This window comes from Diadema setosum, chromosome 4, assembly GCF_964275005.1.
Source record: "Diadema setosum chromosome 4, eeDiaSeto1, whole genome shotgun sequence".
Lineage (NCBI taxonomy): Eukaryota > Metazoa > Echinodermata > Echinoidea > Diadematoida > Diadematidae > Diadema > Diadema setosum.
The window spans coordinates 18,137,687-18,155,405 of NC_092688.1; the positions used below are offsets into that span (position 1 = coordinate 18,137,687).

General features: G+C 37.1%; 1 protein-coding gene across 1 annotated transcript; it reads left to right on the forward strand.

Annotated features, from left to right (window-relative positions):
* Positions 1-2,874: 2,874 nt before the first annotated feature.
* On the forward strand, positions 2,875-11,083 carry LOC140226964 (cytochrome c oxidase subunit 6A, mitochondrial-like). The gene is made up of 3 exons (XM_072307401.1): positions 2,875-3,004; positions 9,015-9,175; positions 10,279-11,083. Exons 1-3 carry the CDS (start codon positions 2,902-2,904, stop codon positions 10,357-10,359), a joined length of 345 nt encoding a protein of 114 aa, XP_072163502.1. The 5' UTR covers positions 2,875-2,901; the 3' UTR covers positions 10,360-11,083.
* The last annotated feature ends 6,636 nt before the right edge of the window (positions 11,084-17,719 follow it).

The window sequence follows — 17,719 nt, forward strand, 5'->3', positions numbered from 1 at the left end:
ATTCAACACAATAAAAGTGCAAATTAATTTGCAAATGAATTTGCAAAAATCAACCTATGACCTCTGTAATGTTTTTGTAACCCTCCAAAGATAAAGAAAGGCCAAAAAAAAAAAAAAATAATGGAGGAAATTAAAGAATCTTCTGTCAAATCCATAGGCAAAAGACATAAGAGGAAAAAGTAATAGTAACGAAGAAGGTGAAATTTGAAACGTTATTCCAAATTAAGAAAATTTGAATTAATATTTGGTTCTTTAATTTGTCTCATGCATCCTTGAATTCCTTAATCAAAAGGTGAAATGAAGAAATTCTGTCGATTTCATCACCTTTCCGGCTTACTCCCTATGTCATTTAAAGTTTGAATTGATAGAAAATTCTTATGTTCCACTTTCAGTTTCCCCACTATGTTTTTGTTTTTCAAATTCATTTGCAAATGAATTTCAATATGTCAATTTTTGCAATTTTTACATTTCTGCCTTGGAGGACAAAATGAATGTGTTCACTCATGCGTAAAGTTTCCCTTTGTATTCAATTCAATTCAATGTTTTATTTCATTTTTCTACAAAAAAGATATGAACATCACTTTTTTGATAACAGAAATTAAGGTGCGTAAAGTATAACATGAAAGAATGTATATACAATGATTGTACCACCTTATAATAACTATACACTATCATATAACTCAAGTGATTAAAAGTAATTATACAGTATGCAAAATTCGAAAAATGGAGGGACCCACTAAGACGACAAAGCTTGTAGATTGTGGGCCCCTCAGAGGAAAAACATCAGTTGAGAAAAAAAGTAATTGTCTGGAAGCCCACTAGAAAGATAGATCAACAAAAGCAGACAGATATACAAACAAATAAACATGAAATGAGACTGGAGTAGGAGTAACAATACAATGGAGAGTTGACTAGTAGACGAGACAAAATGAGGCATAGCTAACATATTTGAAAAGAACAGAACAGACAAAAACGTTCTACAGAGACAGCGATCTCGTAAGAAGTGTGTCGAGAAAGTGAGAAAAAGCGACGCGAGAAAGAACAGGGCAATAGACATATTATGATCGGAGAAATATCGTAGCATTATATGAATATAGTATACAAGAGCTAAAGTATACTTGGTAATCAATAGGTGAAAACGTAGGTTCTTAGAAAAAAAGTTATAACAGCTGGTTAATTCTATTCAGTAGAATAAGGTTGCAATAAAGAAACTTTCAATTTCCTCTTGAATGAGTATATTGAGGGGCATTTTTAATATCAGGATGCATGGAATTCCAATAGCTCGGGCCAGTATAAAGAAATGTGTTCTTTGCTAAAATCGTACGGAAAAGAGGTAAATGATATTCGTTAGAGCGTCGAGTTGGATATTCATGGAATGACTGATTTTTTAGGAACATGGAATGGAAAACATCAGGAAGAAGGTTATAAGGAAGAAGGGTATAAACCTACTAGGTTGATAGCCAATCAAATAATCTTTGATATGGTATATGACACAATGATTTTTATCAAAATCTTCTTTGAAAAATATTAACTGGAAAAAGTTTTTTTTTTTTTTTTTTTTTTTTTTTTTTTGCTGAGTATCTGTATTTCTTTTTTGGTCAATTTGCTCAAAAATATGAACCGATAAATGCGTACTTTTAGGCCCTATGTATCATGTTTGTTGATGATGGCAATAAAATTGCATTGAATTGAAAAAAAAAAGAAGAAGAATATATACATTATGTACACTGTATTTGTATACAGTGTATGAGAAATAATATATCCAGTAATGTTACGCACTCTGCAAGAAAACAAAGGAATCGGCCTGCTATTTTTTTCTCTTTTTTTTGGGGGGGTGAGGGGTGGGGGTGGGGGTGGGCTGGGATGTGAGTGGGTGTGTAGGAAAAGCGGAGGAGGGTTTGTCCCAACTGTCAGTTAAGATGCTCCCTTATGATAGTAACGATAACTATGTTCCATGCAATTGCATGTACTTGCATATACCCAGTAAACGTCGGGTTTTAATGTATATTCGTGATTTTGTTTGTTTATTTGTTTGTTTGTTTGTTTGTTTGTTTGTTTGTTTGTTTTTGTTTTTGTTTTTACTGAGGTATCAAGATGCATACTTCCAGGAGAGGTTAAAATCTTCGATCATGTAAACACCTCATGTTAGTAAGATGATCAAAGTTTTACAAAAATATGTAGGCCTAATTATACACGTCTCCTCTCTAGGGATTATTGGTTGAGGTGAGAATTCAGCTTTTGACTTTATGTGAGATACTTAGAAAACACTTTATGAAACGTTAAAAGCATACAACTCAAAGAGGAATTCAAAGTTTATTTGCTGACGATCGGTTTTGAAATGGTTGAGATATCCAAAAACAAAGTAAATCAGAAGAGCGGTCCTGATAAAAGGTGGGTCCCACCTTTTATCAGGATTGATATTGCTTTGCTTTGGATATCTCGGCCATTTCAAAACCATTTTTCATCAAATAAACTCTATATTGCTCTTTCATGTTTCATAAAAGGTTTTTCAGTATCAAAATAATAAAAAAAAAAAACATTGAAAACCACAAAACCCATCTCAACCGAAATTTCAAAGGCCCTCTCGGTGTTGAATTGGCAGAGATTTTTCTCCTCACAAGCTCTGAGTTACTTGATCTTTGGTGGGGGCTGCGCTTCTACAATGACACGATTGCAGGGACCAAGTACGAAATTAAAATGTAAAATATAGAATAATTTTCTCTAGTTTTTAGTAGCTAAAAAACAATAATTTTTTCAAACTTAATTAATGTATTTATTTGATGAATTTATTCCAAGTAAAGGAGCGTGATTTAACTATGAGCAAAATTATCAACTTTATTTGAACGAGCCTATTAGCCGGCAAAAGGTCATCTTGAGGCTAAAGACTCTGGTACGTGCAAAATGGCTTCTCAGGTAATGAACGTTCTTCGTCGCCAATTTTCTACTTCTCTGGCACGGAGATCCACCGCACCAGCACATGGAGCAGTTGCAGAAGATGCCCATGGTTAGTAGTATTGGAATTAAGAGTTTTTAGGGTTGATTTGTTGTTTTTTTGCTGAAAATAGATGGTCAAAGTCTAAGCGTGGGACGATCAACGAGTGACGATTGGGCTACCGGCTGTCTGATACCGCGGTACCGTGCTGAGAGTGGCGAGTGTCACTGATCATGCCGATAATGTACTTTCATATCCATGTGGATATTTCAAATTCTGCTCAACCAAATTATACGAAAATCATACAAAATACTTCGTTACTTATTTCCAATCTTTCATGTAAATTTCAACAAAATGGGTTATCGGGAAGCGTTGATATCGACGTCGACTTAACGTCGCTCAAAACAGTTCCCTGCTCGCTCTAAACAGCTCCCTCCCTGCTCGCTCTTCGTGAGCGATCGCGCGAGACGCGGCGTACCCTGCATGCTGCGCAATCGCAATCTGAAACTCTAACTGAAGATTGATAAAGTTAGCCGTCCAATATTAGAATCTAAGTGACTTGCACTTTCTATTTCTGGAGATAGAATAGTCTAGGGTTCTAGACAGATTAATGACCAGTTAAAAGAAGTCAGTTGAATTGAGGAGGTGTGTGTGCATGTGTCTGGCTGTCTGCCTCTTGATTGCAGCTGTCTGTCTGCGTCATTGCCATTGTAAATATAGACATTTTTACTGTGTGTTTGTCATTTGTGTGTGCTCCCTGATCCCCCTACCTAGGCCTAACCGTGCCTCTGCTTACCATGCTCACTACGGTATGCCTGTTGTATGCCATGTATGATGTATAGTAAGTCTACTACTCATCGACCACCTAACGTTTTTAGATCGACCACCCTCCCACAATGCCAATGGCTTTCTTGCGGGTACTATAAAATCAAAAGTACGCGTGGGACGGGGCGCAATACGCTGGAACATTCGAACATGAATACAAATCAAGGACAAGAGAAATTAGGGGGATACAGGAAAATATAAACCTCAGGAAACAGGAGGAAGAAAAAATTGAAGAAAATCCTCAAGTCAACAAGTCAAGTCAAGTACAAGTCAACAATCTGAGCCCGGGATATGAATCTGCGGTATTTTCTGCCTCAAGCGGACTGAAATTAAGGTGAAACTGAGGAATATTTTCCAAGATACAGAAGGTATTTGTAATCAAAAGTGGTTAATGAGTAGGGTAAGGGCACCAGTATTCGGTCAGCCCCCGGTATTCGGTCACTTATCACTAGTCACCAGCCAGTAAGTTCAAGTGTCACAACACACGCAAATCACATTAATTCACATACTTGCACACTCATTCACAACAGGAAACTCCCTTAGCCCCCTTGAAAAATCCATCCAAAATCCCAAATTTTGCCGTCAAAAGTGCAGAATCGGAGCTACTTTCCAAAAGCGCGCGCGGATAAGGCCCAGTTTTAAGAGTATGGGTCGCCAAAAAAGCGCTAAAAATCGAGAAATACGCCGTTCTCTCGCGGGGATTTTTCGCCTATCGCAAGCTTGGAGTGTAATGGTATCCTCAAAAACGCAAAAGAAAAGCAAAATTTCCGTACGTGCCGATACAGTGTCCCAATGTACAAGGGTTGAATGCAAGTGCCGAGCCCCAGTATTCGGTCACCAACGGTCGCCGCAACGTCCCCGATTACAGAATACCGGTTTTGCCTCATATAAATTAGCATATTGGTGCGTATAAGAGCCGCCGGAGGCGGGGCCTTCGGCCCCGCCTCCGGCGGCTCTCCCTTAGAGATGAATTTCAGCCCGAAGGGCTGAAATTCGTCTTTCCCGACGTTTGGGGCCCCCAAAAAGGCCAGAAACGGAACGGCCGTCAAAAAGTAGGTTGACCACACAATTTTTATGAAAATTGAGTGGTTTCGTCGGAAAACTGCTCTAAATCGAGATAACTCGAGTAAATCGACGATAAAGAAAATCGACCCGATTTTGACGGAACTATTTTAATCGTGATGACGTCATCACAGCTGGCAGCCCTTCTTCCTTCATGTTCTCTTTTCGACACAAGTCATCACGCGTCACGATACAATCACACTACACACTAGTTTGGCAAGGCAGCGCGTATACGCGTATTGTCAAGAGACATGTGCGCACTCAACTGCTATACGTATTGTACACTGTACTACTAAACATGCGCGCGTTCTGCAGACTCAATACGCGCTACCACTGCCACACGTACGCATAAGCTGTTATGTGTACTGTATGTACTGTACTGTTGTATTTGTATTGAGTGCATAGAGTCAACATGGTGGGCTGTCAAGCGCACCCACACAGTGCGTAAGCTCTACTGTAAGCTAGCACCAGCAATTAGATAAGTGATTGTTTTCTAGTCTCACCTAAACTGCTATCAATTTCTAGGATATGGACTATCCTCGACTCCTAAAAACGTGAGTATACATCGTAAATTCGGGTAAATTTTAACGGATAGTCTAGACTAGCATCGTCAGGATCTAGAACTACATTATTCGGGGGACACCCCCGAAACCCCCGAGAACGACGTATTAAGATACCACACTTCTCACCGCACAGAGCAAAGAAAACACACGTAAACAAATGCAATCGTCGACAGCCGAATCACGGACCGTATCGCTGATTGGATTAATATTTTAATGGTTGCTATCGGCAAGCGTAATTACGCTCTTTTCAGAGCGATTTGCGCTCTCCGTGATTGGCTGCCGGTATTCTGTAATTTACCCCAATTTTGCACCAACAAGGTAGCGCGCGCGCATTTTTCAGCTGCTTTGAACACGCATTGACTTTGAACGCGCACATCGCGTGACCGAATACTGGTGCTGGTGACCGTATACTGGGGAATTTTCAAATTTGCAAATGATATATATTTCACATACATTGCTGTAGATATGATGTATGTATGTATTATTTTAGTTTGAAAAATATTGCAAAAAAGCTTAAGTGACCGAATACTGGGGATGTTACCCTAGATCTAGTAGGTCCAACTATACGCAGTTTAAGCAGCCCCTCAGTCAACACAGCGCAAGCGCAAATCCCCGACGTGCGTAATTCATGTCACCACAGAACCCACTGAGATTGCCCGTCGCTCCACCACTCGCTCCCGATTGCGTACAGAATATTGATATCTCGACTATCAGCTGTGCGATCGCAGCAAGGAGAGAGCTTAAAATATCTTGGCCTCTTCTCTCTCGGGCTCTCTCCGCTCTGCTATGCACTTGCCAGGTCTTACAGTACCTTGTTTGCTGATTTGCTGAGTCACGGCACTGCCGTGTGTCTCGCTGTCCCTCGTCTTCATGCCAGCACAGCGCTTGTAGTCATTGCACGCTATCTCGCTCTCGTAACCCGTGTCTATGTACCCTCATAGCCTTGCTGCACACCGCCGAAGTATCGGGTAGGTCGCTTGCTACGGAACATTTCGAACATTGATCTATGCACTACAAACATCCTCTCACATACATTGCACATGCTCGCACACGTCAAAAGTAGTATCAAAGCACAGATAAATCGCTAGAGAATTCATTAAAAAATACCACGAGAATTAAAAAAAATGAATGACCAAAACTATTCCTTTGATGATATATTCCTGGCACAGATCGCCGGAAAATTCCTTAAAGGATAAGTTCACCTTCATTAACATAAGGATTGAGAGAATGTAGCAATATTAGTAGAACACATCATTGAAAGTTTGAGGAAAATCGGGCAATCCGTTCAAAAGTTATGAATTTTTGAAGTTTTTGTGCAGTCACCGCTGGATGAGAAGACTACTGCGGTGTATGATGTCACATGTGTACAACAATATAAGGACAATACAGACTGTATAAAGAGAATTTCACAAAATTTCATCTTTTGAAAAAAGTACACATTCCCTTGACTCGTTACTGGCATATGTTATGGGTAATATTATTCTCATTGCCTTTAGAAAGAGGCAAGTCAAGTGCTCTTTTATTATGCGAAAAAAGTGAAAATATGTTGAATTTTCTTTACATGTTCTTTATACTGTTGTACTCATATGACATCACGAGCCTTAGTTGTCTCCTCATCCAGCGGTTCCAACACAAAAATTTTAAAAATTCATAACTTTGCATCGATTGTCCAATTTTCCTCAAACTTTCACTGATGTGTTCTACTAATATTGCTGCATTCTCTCAATCCTTATGTTAATGAAGGTGAAGTTGTCCTTTAAGAAGGGTGAAATTACAAGGAAAATTTACATCATTTTCCAAAAAGCCACAGAGGAGTACTTGGTATCAACGCAAAGCTTATGAATTGAAGAAAGCGATAATGTAATATTCGAAAGACATTGTGGGAGAACAACCCGACCAATGAGGGAAGGCCTTTCATAGTTGAAAGCGATAGCAAACCAATCATCAACCGATACTAGCTTGTCGTCGTCTGTTATGATAGGGATAAACGGCGTGGTGCGTGCAGTGTACTGAGCGAGACATGACATCATCGCTCGTGAACGGTGGCAGTGCGAACCGTAGTGCTGCTCCAGTAACTATACACAGCCCTGTCACATTTTCACACCAACTGGGCTGTGTATAGTTACTGCTCTAGGCACAGACTGTCCAGAGGAGTCTTTTTGTTTTTGTTTTTTTACTTTATCAGCTCTCTTCCGTAGACACTCAGCCAGATGCAGTCTCCGCGGAACATATCCGCGATGACCAGATACAGACCGATCTTTCGGTCAAGGCAAAGACTAACTTTATTCAACTTGCCATTGTTGTGTAAAAAACTTGCACCAAGGTTCGACTTCCCGTGCCAAAATTCGACCACACACAAAAGCATAGGTTTTACATGTAGCAGGCAATCAAATTTTGGACGGTGTTATGGTCAAATTTAATAATATGAGCAGCTTGCTTTAAATCATTCAGCTCCCAGTTACTTGAAAAAGGCATTACACAATACTGTAAAAGTGGAAATTTTCGCGGTGTTGAAATTTTCGCGCATTTTGCGCAACCAGAAACTAGCGCGAAAATAAAAACACGCGAATATTTTTGCTTGCCATACGTTCCTGTGCGTGATGTCTTGATTCCGCGGAATTAAGAACACGCGAAACTCTTCTGACCCGGCCTAGCGCGAAAAATTAGTCGCGCGAAAATATCCACTTTTACAGTATTAGATACTGTATAAGCTGTTATTTTCGCGAATAAGGAGGTCATTGACATTTTTGCAAGATGTTGTTTTCGTGATTTTGACACTATATCTATCATAAATGCACTAATCCCTTTTCAGTACGAGGCATTTTCGCGTGTTGTTAAATTCGTGGTACAACAGTGATTCGCGAAATTCGCAAAAAATAAACCTTTGCGAAAATAACAGCTGGTACAGTAGGCAGGTCTAGGTGTCTAATTCATTTCAGTTGCAGATTGCACAGGCAGTGTACATCACAGTTGTCATGAAGAGCGATTTTTTTTTTTTTTTTTTTTTTTTTTATAGCGACGACATGAAAGTCATCAAGCATTCCTGATAATTGATTTGGTTCAAATTTACTTGAGTTATTCATACTTTGGATATGGTAGGGCCTAAAACTTTCCTATGTAGTATTTTCTGTGATTTTTGGTACTGAAGACCCTCATAGTCACATAAAATTAGGTAGTCAGCTTCATTTTCCGATTGTGTATGCAGTGTAGCTATGCTGCAAAGCTTGCCAAGTGTGAGTTGTTTTGAGTGAAGCATACAACACCCTCATATTTGTATGGAGTTAGATGGCAAACCTGAGTTTAATATTGTGCATGCAGCAGCATGATATGTCTCAAAGCTTTCAAAGAATGACTTGTTCTTAGCAGCAACATGCAAGTCAATGTCCATCTCAAATGATTGGGTTCAAATTCACACGAGAGATTGGAAGTAAGCTATGAGACTTTGCATCAATTCAAACCTCTCTCCTCGTGCTAAAGGAGGGACCATGGCCAGCACTTTGCCCACCTTCATTTCACACCACCTTGGTGCCTTCTTAACGATGGATGCCTTTTTTTTCACTGAACCCCTCCCCGAAAAGAATTATTGTTCTGTGGTCTATCCTCATGCATTTCCCTCTTCTTCCCTGCCACAGGCACGGCAAAGACGTGGAAGTACCTGTCCTTCCTGGTAGCCGTACCTGGTGTGATGTTCTGCATGGTCAATGCCTACAAGGGTGAGATGGAGCACAAGGCCCACCTTGAACACCACAAGCCAGAATTTGTCGCCTACCCACATTTACGGATCAGGACAAAGGTGAATTACTGTACCTCTCGTAGGAAGCATTTTTCAGTTGTATTTAACTTTTTATCTGTATTCAACTCTACATAGTACAGTGGACTCCCGTTGTAACAAAGTTCTCAGGACTGGCAGTTTTCTTTCATTATATCGAATTGTTGTTATAACTGAGCAAATAAACAATAAAGAACATAGAGCTGATAATGGTGGAACCTAAGTTTTTACTTCGTTGTAAACCAAACTTTTGTTATAACTGTGTTGGTTATAACGGGAATGACTATATTAGCAAATGTGTGTTGTCTTGTGTGAGTTTTGTTTTTTGTCTGTGTAATTTACGTGTAAATATCTAATATACTGTTTACGCCGAATATTTCATGAGGTTTTTATTTTCGCGAATTTCTTGAGTCAGCTGCAATTAAAGATTAAATTAAAGACACGCGAAAATATTGACTGTCATCCCTATATGAATGTGATATATGCGTATACATTTCTCTGTTCAGTACAGGACTCCACGATCGCGAATTTAACCCCACGCGAAATCGTCGGGAAGTCTCGATTCATGAAAATTTAGACTCGCTAAATATATGGCGTATACAGTACTGTGCTACCTACTTCCTGCCTCACTCTCAAATAGTGTATAAGCCATGTTTTCTCTTTGACAGTTTCTTCTTGTAATTCAAATGTCACACTTTTTTTCTATTTGACTGGGAAAAATCTATCAGAGTAGCTCCTGCAAAAAATGTGATCATCCAATTAACAAAGCGTATACCTCTTTTTATGTACAAGTGTGACTCTTGGTAAGACGGGAAAGTACTGTAGGAATTACTCAATATAAGAACTGAGTAGAAAGTTCCACTCAACTTGTGATAGTTTCTTCTCATTTCCTTATGCTTGCTCCTTGTTGAGTGATACCTTTATCACTTGTAAGATAAACTGAATGCAGTGTATGATGCCATGGTATGAAGTATTGCAAAGCAGATTGCTGTAGCAACATGCATGCATTGTAAATGGAGTGACATGCAACAAAGTGTCAATAGTACAGCATATTTAAACAAATGTCTATTTACTACTTATGCCCGTATGAAATTAATTTTTCCTCCCCGTTTGTTGTTAACCCACAGGCCTTCCCATGGGGTGATGGTGTCAAGACTCTCTTCCACAACAAGGAGGCCAATGCACTCCCTGAGGGCTACGAGGAATAGAGAATGCCCCACCCCACTGAGCTAGACCAGAAATACTTTAATGAGAATTGTGTTATTATATGATATATGTGAATATCTGAGTGTGTCGTGAGTGTCAGGAAAGAAAAAAAAAAGGAGGGAGCTTTGCCGATACAGGCTTGGGACTTTCGCAAAGGATAACAGCAAGTTCTGTATGTCCCCTGTCTGTTGCTTGTTTATCTTTGTCCATTTACACCTGGAAATAATGTCTGGAAAAAGCTTGTCAACATATGAAATGATTCCAAAATTAGTATGGAAGGGAACAGTATGAAATGAACTATTCCAAATCAAAATCAAAACCAAATGATGAGAGATGGTGGTTCAATTTAGTGATAACAGTCGTAGGACTGTTGTTGCCAGAAAGAACTGAGATATTACTTGCTTGTTTTCACAAAGTATTTTTTGAGAAAGCTATATGGCAGTTGATCATCCAGAAAATCTTGTTTTGTTGGGTTTCTTTCTCAGAAATCACACCTTTAGAAATGAAGCAAAGTCTGTGCTACCCCAAACAGAATGTATCAAAGACGAATTTTGGGAAGCCTCTACCTTTCTGACATTGTCCAGAAATTCAGTCATCAACTGGACATTGAATAACAAGATCCAGCCGTCTGTTACTGTGGCTTACAAGCTGTGTAATATGTACATTCAAGCACTTTTGACGTTGAACTGTTGTGGCGAATAAAGTGCGATTGTGATATTTGAGAAATTATTTGCTTCCTGTGTCCATTGTGTTGGTTCCCCTTTTGATACAATGTATAGCACTGAACAACTTGGAATGGTGTATGCGGTGTTCAGCTGGACTATCTGCTAGAGTGTGTGATGACTACTACCTGGTAAAATTCACAAGAAGTAGACACTTTTTGACACAGGACCAAAATTGTATGTAGAAACAGGGCTCAACATTAGCGGTGGCCTGGTGGCCCAGGGCCACTAAAAATTGATGTTGGGCCACCAAATTTGGAAAAAGGCAATATTCTGGTGGTCCAACTGGCTCTTGAGATTCAAAATGTATTGTTATGTTTCTGTTTATTTCCGGACTCTACATTTTTTTTTTGGGCCAATAAAATTTCACAGTTAAAGATTTTAGCTGCCCAAATGGGCCGCCAGAGAAATAAGTTAGTTTCGAGCCCTGGTAGATATTATTCCATTATATCAAATGATGCAGTACCCTTTACGTACTGTACTTGGTCAAGGCAATTTCAGGCTATCTAAATATACAATGTATATTTATATGACGAGTTTTATCGCAAAATGAGCTAAGCGCCATTTTTAAACATTTCAAAGTAAGTCAATCATCAGAGCAAAGTTAAACTTTTCCAGTGATACCTCACGTGTAATATAATAAATATTCTAGAAGTTATTAGAAATATCCTGTATTTTCTTATTATTTTCTCTTTTTTTTTAGCAGTTTTAATCACAAACACCTCAACTTAACAAGAAAGAATTAATTTAGCTCATTTTATGATAAAATATCTATATAAATATCTATATCTATACTATATATTTATATGCGAAACAAACCTAAAATGACATAAAAACACTTCATCTTGGCAGGGAAGCGCATGTTTTTAGAAAATGTGCACTTCCCTGCGAGGATGAAACATTTACATTATATTATGTATATATATATATATATTTTTTTTTTTTTTTTTTTTTTCCATTTCAATTTATTTTCGTATTTCTCGATGGAAAATACATGGTATATAACAAAATATAATACAGAATGTCCAGCTTGGATATATACATGACGAAATGGGAATACAAAAGTAATACATAACGGTCAATGTGTCATTTTCAATCAAAGTAAAGGATGCGAAGAGAAATACGATGGAACCTACTAAAAAGCAAAGCTTGTTGAGTGTAGGTCCCAACAAAAGCCTAGTAAGGGGAACAGGATGAGGAGCATGGGTACAATTAAGACCAAAAGTAAGGATAAATAAAAGAGAATGAGTGTATATATATATATATATATACACATATACACATACACACAGAAAGAGTGTATATATATATATACACATACATTTACATATAGGAAGCTAGACATAATATAGATATTTGAATAGTTAATTGTAGTAGCCTTCAATGACATTTACAAAGTGTGATTCTGAAGAAAATATATATGTGTACATTTGTTTATATATGTATATATTGTGTTTTCAGCTAGATATTACAGGTTGAACAAACGGTAAACACACGAGTCAAACAGCAAGAACTAAATTCCTCAATTGTGTGAATGGTAGTGTGTGATCTTCATATTGTCCCGTTAGGAGTTACCTGCAAAAAGGATTCTTGGTCATGTGACTTCTACTATCTGCATCAAAGTGATATGAATTTTTTCTGCTTTTGATCACCCTTTTAGACCCCCTCCCCCATAAAAAGAAATCCTTCATTTCATTTAAATGTGCTGCTGAATTCTTAAAGTACATTTCTTACAGTATTCTTACAGTACATTAACCTGTACAGAATGATAAAGACACAAAGAATACACTCCACCACCTGCTGTTCAGCAAACATTTTATGATTTTATTCAAAACATTCATGATGAGTAAAATATTCAAAAATTCAAATTTCACAAAAAAAAAGAAAAAAAAGGTGAGCACATAATCATGGAAAGATATGCCACATGCAATGGTGTCATATTATTTTTCCTCACTTTCCACTGCTTAATATTTAAGAAAACTGCACACATTTGCAGTGAAAAGGGAATGAGTGAAGCACATTTTTACATCCTTCAAAACTATTATAAAGAGAGGATGTTATGTGTCTACGCAATTATGTCATGACAAAATCACAGCAAACAACTCAACATAAGTTTGGCATAGCTGGTATCTCATGTCAAATAATACTTGCTCCGTTTCACTTCAAGGTGGAGGTATATAGAACAAAAGAAACTACAACAACAAAGAGTAAATGAATCGGTAGAAGTAGAACTAAAGGTATCACGGCTTGTATAAAATGCAAAGATGAAGATATTGGAGTCATGAGAATTCCTACCGATTTGATTGTAACTTGGGAGTGCAACATGTGTTTCATTCCGGACAAAACTTCTGTTTGATGCAGACATTCATCAATATCATCTCACCAGTGATTCTCTCTTTTGTCCGTCCCATCACTGAGGTGGTTTCTTAGCAAATCCCATGATGAGCACTGATTTTAGAACGTTGGATGTGGTAATCATTGTGTCAAAACTCGGGAGCTGACAGTCTTGAACCCTGTGTAGCTCTTCCATGTGTGTAACCACTGATCAATCTTCACCGACCAATTTTCCTCTGTTCTATATTGTAGACTATAATGACAGAGAGTTTGGTCATGTTGTATGAAACTTGTACACTGGTCTCATTCATTTGTGAATTTATCTTTTTTTTCCATCATTTTTTTATTTATTTATTTTTTTGTTTTTCTGAATGGTCTCTGACAAAATAATGTACCTACCAGAGAGCAAGGTATTGGTTTGGTCACTTCGATGGTAGGGAAAGAAATGACTTGATCACATGCATCTCCCAAAGGGTTGGTCTTCACATGAAGTCAATATATAATTTTGGTACTAAATACATGTAGTGTGTAATTCTCTTTATTCATCCCTCTGTGCCTCAGAATAGGCCACTGGATTGATGGCGTATTACAAGTGCTGTACTTGATATTATTATTATTATTATTATTATTATTATAGTGTGTAGATAGAACCTGGCTACATTCTGCCCTGACTCTTTGATTAGGCACATTCATACACATTCTAAAACATGTGGGCTAACAGTCTGACAATGACTGCCACAAACTTGCAGGAAGATCATACAGTACCTGCCTAAGAGCATAAAACACCAATACACATACATGGAACTATCACGATGATGATAAAATGTGATAAAATGGGTCTGTCAATTTCACAAACTTAATCTTGATGCATTGCTCTTGTTGACTTTTTGCCTCCACAATTTTTCTATGACAACCTTTCTTTACTTTTTTAATAATTCTGAATTGAAGAAAAGTTAAGACAGAAAGATGTACTAACATCAGTAAAGGGTATGACTATATGTAAAACACCCGTGCCACGAAGTGTCCAAATATCCTTATCAAAATCAAATATTTGATAACATGGTACAGCTGTTGAACATTTTTCATGTTTAAGTAGATTCAGTCTATATGAAATGGTTCATTACAGCCGTCTAAATAAGAAATGGAAGCAACTGACATCAAAACAAAATTGTACTTCTTTGATATAGCATAAATACTCCATATCATTCTTCTAGATATCAATATGTGTACATTAATGAAGGTCTGAATTTCATATATATTTCATGGTCACAATGTGAATGTAAAACAATGAGCTTTGACATGTGGAAAAATTTTAAAAACATAATGCAGAAAATTCAAAGTAGAAGAACTTAATTCCTTCATGAACGCCTTCCACATATTTAGCACCTTGGTGAAAACAGGAAAATCAAGAGTCGGTGTAGATTACACTTCCGAGTACAAGTAGATGAACAGAATAAATAAAATGAATCTGAAGAAAAGCAACAGGAAACCAATGTATTTAAACGAGTGGCCACTGCAAGATAATAGTACGGTCAAGAAACCCTAAACAATACATGGTTGATGAGGAAGAATCACTTTACGGACAAAATATTCTGCAGTCACCCTAGTCCATCATCACCTCATATTGCACTTGCGTTAAATACAGTTTTAATAAACAATGTGACTCATTCACACGAGAGAAAGATAACTTCCGTAAGTTCAGCTTGAATCATTTAGCACACTATTGTAAGACACAGAGTTCTACGTGAAGAACAAACATAAAGCCAACATATCCAGACTTGCTCATGAATGTTATTTTGATGGGTGCATCGTAGTACAATTCATTATCTGGTATACAATTATTTCATTAAAAAAAAAAAATCCAGTATTAGCTGCGCAAGGCAACCTCTCACTTTAATATCCCCTTGGCATACTTGCGAGTTTTTTCTTTATCAAGTGCATAACCATATCAATTATTTCTAAATGAAAAAAAAAACAAGAACAAACAAACAAAAAATACACACACACGTACCAGAAGGTATGTTTGTGACGTAAAAAGGTTTTCCTCTACAAAGAAGTGAAAACCTTTGTGCATACTACACATCCAAAGGACTTCAGTAAAGTATTTGAAAGAATCGCCAAGCTGGATGGACATTACTAAGAAATAATGAATTTATATACAATGTTCCCAAAGTTGTAAGTTATAGCTAGAGTCATCAATTTAAAAGGCATGCCTATTTTGTTTGACCTTCTAAAATAGCTGCAATTTCCTTTTAATACAAAGTAGGCAGTTGTTTTGGTCCACTGGACATAAGAAGACTTCATTTGCAAAGTTGCGTACAAGTTTGCTTCAATTATTACTGTACTGTGTTTGTAAAATTACAAGCTAAACATAGGAAGAAAGTTTTAGGTTTTTGACTTATTACTTTAGGCTGTTATAGCACATTTCGATGATTGATTTTATTTGTTTGTTTTTTAATAGCTTTAAAAACTCATGACAGAGACCAAGCCCATTTTTACAACATAAATTCAAGAAGTTTACTAAAAAGCTCATGTAAAAAGATCTCTTACTCAAAAGCTTGAAAAAGAAATAAAAGATGAAAGATGAAGTAAATGAAAAGAATCATATACATTAAGGAAGATAGCCAATACAATTATGTCCTAAAGTGCCTGATAAACACTCACAAACAACAAGTCAAAATAGGTTACTGAGCCAACACTCCGTGTAAAATGATCTAAAGTGATAGTTCTTTTTCGAAAGCGTATTACACAGAAGTTGTCTGTGAGATATTTTCAAATATGTAACCACTAGAAAGCAGAAGAGAGTGGGACTTTAAAAAAATCATACAAAATAAGAAAAAGAAATGTACCAATGAGCAGTTTTTGAGTGAAATGTAAATTTCCAAGCATCTGAAACTGTTCAAAAGCACTGCACATTATACAGGTAGAGACCACAAAAATGTGTATACTATCTGCTTTACACATGATCATGGAGTCTCATTTAATATACACATGAAATATCTGAAATGAACTAAAATAAGGAGGGAGTGGGACTAATGAAATGGACATTCTCAATCTTAAAGATACGTCATTGCCTTGTTAGAAGTCAATATCAAATGTGTTTAATTTTTCAAAGTGTACATGGGCAATGCTGAAAATTCTCTATAAAGGTGATGTGATTCCTACATCTGAAAAAGTGCTTCTCAGAACAGCACTTTGTAATTGCAATGAAAATATATATGTAAATTCATATCAACAGACATATCAACAAATGAGAAAATTGCAGATGTATTCAGCAATGAAGAATATCAAGAATTGTAAATTCATTGCAGTATACAGGTGTCATCGAACTTTGAGAAAAGCACTCCTTAAGTGACTAATATTCAAGACATTCGCCAACACATATTGATCTTTTCAAACAACCTTAAAATGAAGTGTTTTATATAAATCATAACACAAAACAGTAAGCAGCATTGCATATAGATGGTATGGAACAAAAAATGTTGACAGCAGTATGTTTGAGTTGTACATATGCATCTAATAATATGATGTCTCTCTTTACATATCCATTGGTCAAATCAAAAACTTGCACAACAACAACAACAACAAAAAAACCATTACTGATTGTTCAGTCCAGTGAGTTGTGACATAGAGTACATGAAAAACATTTTGTACATTCATACAATTTCACTTGGAGGAGTGCTGTACTGATAAGCAAATACAAGATTTGACAAAAATGCAACAACTGCTTTCATTTTTTTTTTCTCTTCCTGCCATAAGATCAAATGCTCCTATTGTGCAGGAGTGAAGGTTTGAAGTATCCAGGAGATCACGCAGTGTGCTACTGGAGTGATCTTTTGGATTTGTTTGTTTGTTTGTCTGGTTTTTTTTTTTTTTTTTTCAGGCTTTGTGAAACTGAAAATTGTTGAACTGACATTGTAGTTTAGATGACCCTTTTGCAATTATTCAGTCCAGGGTCTTTTTGCAACCTGATATTTGCCACTCGATTGAGCAGCTAAAGAAAAACGCAAAAATGAGATACATGAAAGAAACTTGCAAAATTTGCCACTATCAAGGTAACAAAAATATCATGTTTAGCAATTTACTTCTATCAAATCAATTGCAAACAGTAAAGAGCCATTCTGATCGGTTGATTACAACTGATACTTGGTCACCTTTATGTAACGCTTGAGTGTATAATTTCACAAATATTTCACATGAAAACAGCATCCATGGGGTTTAACCAAAGCAGAACATGAAAATGCATGATGATTCCAACAAGTTAAAAGTGATTGCAAATTGGTATTATGGATGTTGTGATATGGTG